The sequence below is a fragment of the Mytilus trossulus genome, chromosome 1 (assembly GCF_036588685.1).
Source record: "Mytilus trossulus isolate FHL-02 chromosome 1, PNRI_Mtr1.1.1.hap1, whole genome shotgun sequence".
Lineage (NCBI taxonomy): Eukaryota > Metazoa > Mollusca > Bivalvia > Mytilida > Mytilidae > Mytilus > Mytilus trossulus.
Genome location: NC_086373.1, coordinates 61,171,513 through 61,183,258, shown reverse-complemented (window position 1 = coordinate 61,183,258; position 11,746 = coordinate 61,171,513). Strand labels below are relative to the sequence as shown.

Genomic DNA, 11,746 nt, shown 5'->3' with positions numbered 1-11,746 from the left:
GTTAAGGTTGCATGACTTGCATTCGTTTTAATATTTTTCTGTGCTAATATATTTTAGCCTATGTACAAAGAATTACAAGGGTTTTTTTCTAGGTTTTTCAATATGTGTATGAGTTTAAATGTGCGTATGACACGTTTTGGGGGCTTTTTTTAATCGATTATTTTTACACTCTATTAGAATGCAAATCATAAATGATATTTGGTCTATTCGGCCTTATTCATTGTTTCCGCCCTGGTAAACAGCATATATAGCAGTTTGTAAGTCGTGAACAACAGTTTTTTTTACGATACAAGATTTAAAATCTACCTGTAAATGTAAGAGTAATACAAAATCATTTCCGCTAATTTCTATTACGTGTATCCGATAGTATTTAAATTATACTGTTCTAGATACCGACCTACACAAAAATACCTGATCTTTAATACGTGTTTAATATTTGTTATAGTTACTTGTATGTAGAGTTGGTTGACGTTTCACTTTTATCCGGAATATCTTCACAGTTTCAACATAAATCATGGTTAAAGTAATTGGAAGCAAGGTAAATATTATTTTTTTAAATAGTTATTTGGGTATTAATTCTATTAATTACGCTTATTAATTATTAATACATCACAAGATAATTCATTGATAATTATCTCTATAAATTTGTAATTTGGTTTGTGAGAATAAAGATATATATATAGTGACCTATTATTGTTGTTTAAAATCATACGAAATAATCGCTCCAAGTTATGACAAGAAACGTCTGTGTCAACAGCTAAGTTCAAACAATGGTTATTTCTATATCTAGTTAAATTGAAATACTAACGATTAATTGTGCCAGTTTTTATGGACTTCACCCTTTTTTTAAGTAACCCTGCAGTTTGATATTTGTGTTAATATACGAAAAGAAGATGTGGTATGATTTCCAATGAGACAAATCTCCACAAAAGACCAAATGACACAGAAATTAATAACTATAGGTCACCGTACGGCGTTATAATAGTCTTTTATAAATCTGCTTAGAATCCTTGAGTGTTCTGTTTATTTAAATGAAAATTGGAAAACATGTAGTGTGTTTAACCTTGCTTTGTTTTATTAACGAGTATGTGTGTAATTAGCATGGATTATATGTCTCAAAAGTTTAAATATCATGCACGACATATTTTGTATTGGAACAGGCTGCTATTATGTTACCTATTGTTATCTTAGGTGTAGGTGTGCCAGGTTTGTTTCATGTTTTTGTATCTTCTGATTTAAACTTCTTGGTAATATGGTGACTTACTTCCCTAGTAATTCTCAGAAAACAACACCCTTTAAGTTTATATTAAACGAGTTTCTTGAAATTATGTTTTTTTTTTATGGAAATCATTAAACTTAATAAACTAACTGCTATATGTATGATCTTTTAACACTGAACTACATAATCTTAAAATATTATCAATAAACATTTTGCATTCAGGTCTCGTGGTTTAAGTCACTGCTTACAGAAAAGCTACCAATTTGATTGCAAGAACTTAATTATATTCAAGCAGTATTTTCTAAAATATGCAGGAATTTTTTTTTGAAAGAAAGTCCATGTACTTGTGTTTTAATAGTAAACCATCAAGTATATAAAACTAATTTACTGCGATTACTCTTAGATCTGTACTTATTGTCTTTTGGTTGCTGGGATATACAAGTACCCGGCCACGTCCACTCTGTGTAGTATTTATATTTGTATCCATCTTATATGTTAAGCCTTTTTCAACTGATTTTTATAGTTCGTTCTTATGTTGTACTGTTACACAACAGACCAGGATGTTAATTTCTTTGTCATTTTGTCTCTTGTGGAGAGTTGTCTCAATGGCAACCATACCATATTTTCTTTTTCATATTAACCGTTTCTTTTCTTTTTTTCAGACCTGAAGGAACAACAGACACACTGAAGACAGTGCAACAAAACATTGACCTAATTGTAATTTTAAATTTTAAATTGCAGCTAAACATTGCTACAAGTATGGTCATGAAAATGTTAACAGACAAATCAAACTTATTACCCATCCTTAACAAATCCTATATTATGAAGTGACATAATATGAAATAAAAATTACAGGTTCATATGACTTTAAATTTTTGCTGGTTTGTACTGGAAAACATCACCTCGGCTGCAACGATGTTGTGCGCTCAGTATGAATGTGGATAGACGTTGTTTCCATCCAATGTCTAGACAAAAAAAATCAAAATTTGCACTTTCAGTTGCTCCGCTAAGCTAGAGACATCTTGAAGTTACGACAAAGACCAATCGGCCCGAATTCAAATAATGCAAACAAGTGGGTGAATCACGCTGAATTTGCACGCTGGTTCCTAACTCAACATATCAGTTTGTAACAAAGTATTGTAGACTCATATCAAACAAGTAGCATCCGTTTTATGCATGTAATACTTGGCACTGGATGTTGAGCGACCATCATTCGATCGATTATTAATAGTTACATAATTATCGACCTTAAAACGTTTAAGATAATAAATAGTCTTTCGGATGTCAGCAGTCATTGACTCATGCTATCATAATTAACTAACATATGTGATTATCCCTTCAAACTTATGGCAATGGTTTTAACAAACTGCAGTAGACATCGTTGTTTAAAATAACGATCAGAGAAATTTACATTACCTAAAAATACATTTTGCTAACAGATCTCTAAAAAAAAAAAGTCGTATATAAAGATTTGATGCGAGTAAAAATATGGTTTTAGCCGAGACAGTTGATCATATTTGATGTTACCCGAAACGAACGTTAGGAAGTGAAAGCATTTGAGTTCATCGGCTGATTACATTTACAAGCAGATATTATATGCACCAGTAGCTTGCGTACAGTAACTGCTGCGAATATGCTTTAGCCGGTATAATCTGGTATTGCTGTAAATGCGCACACAACTTATTATATATTATGTATGTATCCTGTTGTCAATATCTATCATATGTTGTTTTGAAGGGACATTTCCTGTAATTTTTATTTCATATTATGTCACTTCATAATATAGGATTTGTTAAGGATGGGTAATAAGTTTGATTTGTCTGTTAACATTTTCATGACCATACTTGTAGCAATGTTTAGCTGCAATTTAAAATTACAATTAGGTCAATGTTTTGTTGCACTGTCTTCAGTGTGTCTGTTGTTCCTTCATTTTCTCTTATAGTTGATGTGTTTCCCTCGGTTTTGGTATGCAACTGGGATTGTTTTCTCATAATTGATTTATGACTTTTGATCCACGGTATACTCCTGTTGCCTTTATTTAGAAAAATGTTTATTTGTTGTTTTTGTATTTGGCACGAGACTATTATAGCGCTCAGTTAACCCCGCTCTTCAAGCTTCTAGGTCTCTTAGAAGAAAGTTGATATTTTCCGCGTTTACTATTGTTATTTTTTTTATTATTAAGTTCTGTTTGACATTATTAAGGATAGGATGGTTTAAAGTTGTCATATTATAAAGTTAAAATTAAAAATGATATTTTATTTTAATCTTCAAAAAACTCACTATCATTTTACATATAACAACTTGGCTAGTGGAGCTGATCACATATTCCATTTTAATCTCTTTCGGGAACTTTTACTACAAAATTCATTTCATATATACTCGCATATATTATCTTTTGAATATTCTAATTGTAGGCCGAATTTGATAGCGTAGTGAAAGGATCTGGTGATACATTGATTGTTGTCGATTTCTTTGCAACATGGTGTGGACCCTGTGTACAGATTGCACCTGTATATCAAGTAAGCATATTCACTCGAACTACCATTATCTCAAGAAATGTTAAATATTGCCTATACAAGCGAGGCGAAGATGACAGTCAAACTCTTGGAACGAATAACAAACTGACAATGGCTAAAAATACAAAAGACAAACAGAAAAATAATAGTACACATGACACAACATAGAAAACTAAAGACTAAGCAACACGAAGAGATGTAAACATTTTAACCAACATAGTTTTCGAAATTAAAATCTGAAAATGTTCTGATTTATACGCATTATATTTTGTCTTCTTTTTTAGAAATTGTCAGGCGAATACAGTGATTGTATCTTTCTTAAAGTGGATGTAGATGAAGTCGAGGTAAACTAACAATTATCATATGATGCTCTCTTTTGAGCAGAAAGTTGATGAATCAGTGGTATTTCAAAGAACGTCTCGTCCTTTTTCCCCAAAAAAAAGGTCATCGGAAGGTATCAAGACCTTGTTGACAAATATTCCGTATCAACTTCACAAATAATAATTTGTCATTTTGCTGCAAAGTTTTTAATTTAAAAAAAGATATGCGAAGTATTCTTGCAAGTTTCGATGCTATTTATTGGCATCAGCAAATCTCAATTTAGTTATCTAAGGACCCATACTATGTTGTTTAAATTTCGGTATACAGTTTTCACATACGAGAAACATTTTTATTAAATTTCGAAATGTGCTTATGTATCATCGATTTAACTGAAGGGTATTATTTATTTTTTTTAACTATTGTCTTTGCTCTTAAATTGCAAGCTCCCGAGGACATCATTTCTATTCATTAATGTTGTTAATAAATTTATCTACTCCCGACCCTTTTAAAATAAATCTACGGAGGGAGAGTTTCTGGATAACCTCCATCAACTACTGTAACATATCTATTTTTATTTATTGTAGGACGTTGCTGCAGAGAGTGGAATATCTGCAATGCCTACATTTCAATGTTACAAAAGTGGCAAAAAGGTATTGTTTTAACAATTGTTAAAAAGAGGGGGGTATTACTAGAGCATTTTTTTTTGTCGCTTTAATTTTAAATGGGCTTAATTCATTAAGCCATCAATAAAGTGTCATGTTAATTCCTAAAAGAAAATGGTGATATACTTGCACATTTAAGTGCACAAATGTCACATGTGACAATTTGCATGTCATACAAATGTCGAATTCGACATAGTTTTCCTTTTAAAAAACCTTTTTAAAAAATGCAAATACGATGTTAGCCGAGCCTGCAATAATATGAGGCAGGAATTACCTGTGAATGGGGACGAAGAGAAACGAAAATACCGTAACGTTTCCGATTTTGGTTCTGTTGTTAGGGATTTAAACGTTTTTTTAATAACAAACATGTTTTTTAAATGAATTAGTATTATTCCTTTCTCAGACTGATAAATATACATTTTATTCAAAGTCTCATGTAAACAAGACCGGAAACGGAAGTAGATTTCTGCGCCGATCCGGAAATTCAAAAACGCGACACAAAAAAAATTGAACGATTCTGAGTTCATTAGTACAATGAAAAATTCGTCCCCATAATATGAGGCAGGCATTACCTGTAAATGGGGACGAAGTCTGTATGAATTGTTTTTTTGTCCATTACTCGATTGGTAATTTTATTGACTGATTGATAATTGCTGAATGTCCAGAGGAACAAAATCGATAGTAACTGTTATATTCCTGAATTAATACAGACATTTTCTTCTTATGAAGAAAATGGTGGATAAAACCTTTTGAAATACCAAATAAATACATAAAAGATCAGTCAAGAGACGAAGCTGCCAATCATAAGCGGATATATCATTGTTATACAGAAGAATATGTATAAATAGATTTCGACATCATTCACCGGATTATTCCTTCACTTTATTGTTTATCCTATCAGTGGCATTTTAGTGGTACTGGCAAAATTTGGATATTTTGATAATTGTTATACAATGTAGATCAATGTAAAATGAGACGCCAAATTGTGATTGATTGACAAACTGCATTTGCGACGGATAAATAAACAATCAGTCAATTCACGGTAAAAAACATAAAACAAAATTATAATTTCTCAGAGACAGCAAAATTGCATGTTAAATGATGTAGAAAAAAAACTTTCGTCAGTTTCATCATTAACCCATTCATTAAACTTAGTGAGGCCTGGTGTAGTGGTTAGTGAATCGGACTACTAACACAAAGGTTCTTGGTTCGATCCCCGTTCCGGGATGAAAATTGAATTTTCGGCTCTCGCTTGTCACCATTTACGAGTATGGTCTTGAGGAAACGACGATAGTCCGTCGGAAGGGGACGATAAATAACTGACCCGTATTAAGAGAGAGCCATATATCTTGCAAGTTAAACACACCCTTGTAGATTTTGGAAAAGAGTAGGCTAATGCCTATACAAAGAAACAGTCGCACCCGCAAAGTATAAAGGGATTAAAATAAATTTCAAAAGTTGTTTCCCCATCCACTATAAATAAATATGTTTAAACTATTCATAATACTTCTTATCCATACGTTTTTTTACAGGTTGATGAAATAGTAGGAGCAAGTGAAGAAAAGTTGAGAGGGATGATTGAAAAGAACAAGTGATTCCATAAACTTATACTAGAACATTGTATCAATTTTCAAGCAATATTATTTGTGGTGTTTATTATTTTTATTATTCCGTACATTTTAATACACTTTTTTTCGGATAAAATAAAGTATCTTATGATAATGCGTTAATGCTTAGATTACTTATCAGAGGGGAAAGACAGAGGTTGTCTGTGAATTGTTTTTGTATCCAACAACAAATTATTCCGCAACACAAATCTAATAAAAAAATAATAATAATTTGCAGCATTAAGAAAAACAGTTGTATCAATTATGCCTGAATCATTGGACAAGTAACGAACGTGGAAAGATGGATAGAATTGTGTCTATGAAAACAAAGCATAGCTTCTTAAGACATATATTCTGTAATGTTGAACCTGGTCTTGTTTTGCATAAACGGCTCCAACTTCACAATAAGAACACTGCTTTGGTAACTTTCTTTAATGATAAATCTGTGTTTCAGCTCACTAGTTACATTTTTTTGCGGTCTCGAATGTGTTCTAAATCCGCCACATTTGACTGAAAATTGATTCTGAAAATTGATTCGCATGGAAGGTGGTTAATGCATAACAGGAGACGTTTCCCTGTCCACAAACTAGATCTCGCTCCATTTTGCAGTCCATGCATTCACTTCTATTTTGATTGTTTCAGTTAAAGTCTCATTAAATTTATTTAACACCCATTTTGTGTTGCTCATGGGCTCAATAAATACAAGTTTTCAAAAAATTAACAAATGATGAATTTGATGTTTTCCATACAAAAGCAAACATCGTGATCTCGTGAACATGATGATTTTTTTTATTTAAATTCATTCAAAAGTAAAACCAACATTAACAATGATTAATGATGTTGGTATCATACATTCGACAATTTTACGGTCACCATCACGAGTTGGTTGACTGTTACGGAATATCTACTTTGCAGATGAAAACGGGTATGTTTCATTTGTTTTGACTATAACCTCCTCTCCCCTCCTTTTCCCACAAATGTACCCTACCTAATAACACTTATATTCGGTTTACTTACACGAGCAAGGAATTTGGAATTTTGTATTTGCGCAAGACGCGCTTTTCGGCTACTGAAGGCTCATCAGTGACCCTCGAATAAAAAACAGATAAATAAAATACGAAGTTGAATAGCATTGAAATATTCCTAAATGTTTTGCCAAATTAAGATTATGTAATCTATTCCTCAGCTAGAAACGCCTTATTATTTAAAGAATTCAAAGTTTTTTAACAATTACTTTATAAGTATGACCATTATAATTAATATTCATGTCCACACAGAAGTGCTGACTACTGGGCTGGTGGTACCCTCTGGAAAAACTCTCCAACTGCAGTGGTATCATAGATACCAGGACTGAAAATTTGTATTTGTGCCAGACGCCCGTTTCGTCTACAAAAGAACTCAGTGACGCTCGAATCAAAATATTTTAAAAAAGCCAAACAAAGTACGAAGTAGGAGATCTTTGAGGACCAACAATTCATAAAAGCCTCCGTATTTAAAACATTCAAAGGTTTGTAAACAGTTGATTTATAATTATGACCATTTCAATGATAATCATGTAAGCACAGAAGTGCTGGCTGAATTTGGTAAGTAAGTAAGTAAGAAAGAAAGTTAGTACATTTTGTTTAATATCGGTATATGTGTACACATGTGAGCTCTTATGAGCTCCTGAACCGACTATCCTATAACAGTTTCAGTTTATAATCTAACTAAATGGCTAATGTTATTATAGTCTTTAGAATAGGGATTCCACAGTTTTCGTGCGATTACACTCATAAGTTGTGAAGGTAATTTTAAAGACAAGGATACTTATAAACGCGTTTTTAATTAAATAGTAAAAAAAAAGATTATTTAAGAATTGAATGCTTCTTTTTGTATCTTCATTGGGGTGTAAAAGGGTTGACCGAAGTACATTTTGTATGAAGAGCGGAAGCGCTTCATTCTAAAAATGTACACACGGTCAACGCTTTTACAACCCTATGAAGTTACAAAAAGAAATTTTAGCTCTGATCATGAAAACACGAATTTTTTAATTGTTTTATTTATTTCACCTGTGCACTTTATTGTAGGACCACGTGTTATCATGAATGAAAAGTTTTATTGAGTAATGCATAGCTAAGGAATAGCAACTAATTTGCAGTTAGCCAATCAGAATAAAGTATTACAATGAAACATACATCGAATGTAATTATATAGTTTTACACAAACATCATTATTAATATACAATTACATTAGATGTAAGTTTCATTATAATACGTTATTCTGATTGGCTAACATGTTATTCCGTAAACAATTGCATCAGACAATAACATTTATCATGCATGATGACACGAGGTGCCACAAAAAAGTGCACAGGTGAATTAAATAAAACTGGATAAAAATCGTGTTTTCATGATTTTAGCTAAACAAATGTAATTATAAGTATTGAATACTTCTTTTTGAAACTTTATAGGGTTGTAAAAGCGTTGACCGTGCGTACATTTTTAGAATGAAGCGCTTCCGCGCTTCATACAAAATGTACTTCGGTCAACGCTTTTACCACCCAATAAATTTACAAAAAGAAGCATTCAATTCTTAAATAAAATATGTTTTACATAAGTTGTATCAGCCTTATTTACAGAAACGCGCGTCTGGAGTATTCAATTATAAGCCTGGTACCTTTGATAACTATTTACACTACTTGGTCGATGTCACTGCTGGTGGACGTTTCGTTCCCGAGGGTATCACCAGCCCAGTAGTCCGCACTTCGGTTTTGAAATGAATATCAATTATATGGTCATTTTTATAAATTTACTTTTGCAAAAGTATGAATTATGGGAAATACTAAGGATTTTCTTATCCAAGGCATAGCTAACCTTAACCGTATTTGGCACAACTGTTTAGAATTTTGTGTCATAAATGCTCTTCAAATTTGTACTTATTTCTGCTTTCAGAATGAATACTAAACGCACGTCTGGCGTATTAAATTATAAGCTTGGTACTTTTGATAAATATTTTCTTAAAGGGGCATTAGCTACGAGATATAAAAAAAAAATTGTTTTGTTTTGTTCGAACATTAATGAAAGCGAAATAGTGAAATAATAATTTGCTTTTTACAGACAGTTTGATTACATCATGCTAAAATTAGCAATGAAACACCGCTGATAAATTATTAACTTGTAAGTGAATAATTCGATCTCATTGAATCCGTATTCATTTAGCCTTCAATTAAACCCCTTAGCTACAGATTGGTTTCGCATGAATTGGACGTGTCCATTTGTTAAAAGGAAAAGATTGTCAACATTGTAATTGAAGCATGGGTTAATCATTTGATTGACCTACCAAAACCCATTCTTATACAGGTAAAACGATGATTAACCTATATTTTAGCCTATAATATGAAATCAAACAGACTAAAAAAAATCCAATTGCACAAGTTCGCTATCTTTGTATATATAAATTAATGTTTATATCGGGTTATATGACCATCGGAGGTATTCGGAGGTCAACTCGATAATTAAATAGATGACGTCTGGACTTAAATACTCACGAAATTCTGATACATATTTGCAAGTCATGCCATCTGATAAGATTTTGTCTAATGCTTAGTTCGTTTCTGTGTGTGTTACATTCAATGCTGTTTCGTCATTCTCCTATTGTATTTAATGCGTTTCCCTCGGTTTTGGTTTGTGACCCGGATTTTTTTTTCCTATCGTTTATGAGTTTTGAACAACGGTTTACTACTGTTGCCTTTATTTAACGGTTTCTTTTCGACTTTTTTTTATAATTTTGATAATCGTTTTAGTATGTTATAAGTCAAATTTGAGAATTTAAGTGAAATCGAGAAACATAAATTTGACAGCTAATGCCGCGTTTTATTGTATACTATTCCTGATGTACCCGAATAGTTATCAAGATTATAACTCAATACACTAGACGCGCGTTTCATCTACAGAAGACTCGTCAGTTGCGCTCAGATCAAAAATAAATATAAAGCCAAACAAGTACACAGTTGAAAAACATTGAGGACCCAAAAATGCATGGAATAAAAAAAAAAGTCCTTAGTTTTCGACGAATTCATAGTTATGTAAACAGGGAATTTTTGAAAATGACCATATAATTGATATTCATTTCAACACCTAAATTCACCAGTAGTGGAATCGACCCAGTGGTATAAATAGTTATCAAAGGTACCAAAGGGATTATAATTTAATATACGAGACGCGAAACGTTTTCATTAACACGTTAAGATATAGTGGAACCAAATGTATGTACATTCACTATTTCATAAACTATTAAAACTAATTTAGGATAATTGAATCTAAAGTCGAATTTCCAAATATAAGTTTTAAAAATGTTTCTCGTTCATTAGTTCATTTAAAATTTTCTAGGAGCGTGCTTAACATAATCAAATGACTCTGTTGCTCTCACCTTTGCTACTTATATTAATATGGTTGTTGAGTATGGGCAGTGATAAGAGATTGCTTAATACTGGCTAACACACACATTGACAACATTTTATGAAAAATCTGATGAACATTAACAAACGTCATCTAAACGCATGCAGTTTTGTTTGTAGAACCTTACAGCTAATTTCCTAACAAAACTTTTGTTAGCTTGCTTGCTTTGTTTGTATATTGTACAATCATTAGGATAACACCCAATACAATATAAATATGATATATACAGGTTAAACTATGACTTAATGAATTGTTTAAAGATTTCAATATTATTTACAAAGCTTGAATAAACAATTATACAAACAAAGCAAGCAAGCCAATCAAGTTTTACTTTGCAAGCATTAGGAAACCAGCTGTAACCTTTGGAATCACCTACTGTTCTTCCAATAAGGATTGTCAATTGAGATTCAATGCATACGGCAAGCATGGGTTTTCATTTCTATTTGGTTTTTGGTCCAGTTAATTATTAATTAGGCGATCGTGTAACGGGTATATATCAAGTTAAAAATATATCTATTGATTTTACTTCTCCGAAAATGTGATGTTGAATTTTCCTAGAAATCTTTAGAAAACTTATTCTGTTAATTTTTTGCTGGTTCATGGTTTTAAATTTTAAAAGGAAACACAATCCTACACGTGTGTTATACTTGTTGGTTACCTGTATGAACAGATGAGATAAGTCTGTGTACCTGTAACGGTCAAACAGTTCCGGTACCGACAATCTTACAATCAAGGGTGCGTGATACTTTAATTTACATTCTGCTTTTGAAACATATTAACATATGTATTACTATACATTAAATATCAGTCATAACATAAACCTGTTGTTAGATAATCTTCAAAACAAATCGTTACCAAATATGACAAGAAATTTTGTGGTAAACTTATTTCTATATCTGTTATAAAAAAGGAGATATAAAAAAAGAGGTTTCGGTATATTTCATTGAAAATAGGACATTTATCATTTGTTTTCCTTATTTAGAGG

General features: G+C 31.9%; 1 protein-coding gene across 1 annotated transcript; it reads left to right on the top strand.

The window, feature by feature from the left end:
• The first annotated feature begins 281 nt into the window (after positions 1 to 281).
• LOC134681076 (uncharacterized) lies at positions 282 to 6,442 on the top strand. The gene is made up of 5 exons (XM_063540490.1): positions 282 to 538; positions 3,634 to 3,738; positions 4,020 to 4,079; positions 4,641 to 4,706; positions 6,251 to 6,442. Exons 1-5 carry the CDS (start codon positions 515 to 517, stop codon positions 6,311 to 6,313), a joined length of 318 nt encoding a protein of 105 aa, XP_063396560.1. The 5' UTR covers positions 282 to 514; the 3' UTR covers positions 6,314 to 6,442.
• The last annotated feature ends 5,304 nt before the right edge of the window (positions 6,443 to 11,746 follow it).

Coding starts and splice junctions, on each gene's coding strand:
- LOC134681076 (XM_063540490.1), top strand. CDS start 515: ATGGTTAAAGTAATTGGAAGCAAG. Junction 539..3,633: donor TTAAAGTAATTGGAAGCAAG/GTAAATATTATT, acceptor TTCTAATTGTAG/GCCGAATTTGATAGCGTAGT. Junction 4,080..4,640: donor TGGATGTAGATGAAGTCGAG/GTAAACTAACAA, acceptor TATTTATTGTAG/GACGTTGCTGCAGAGAGTGG.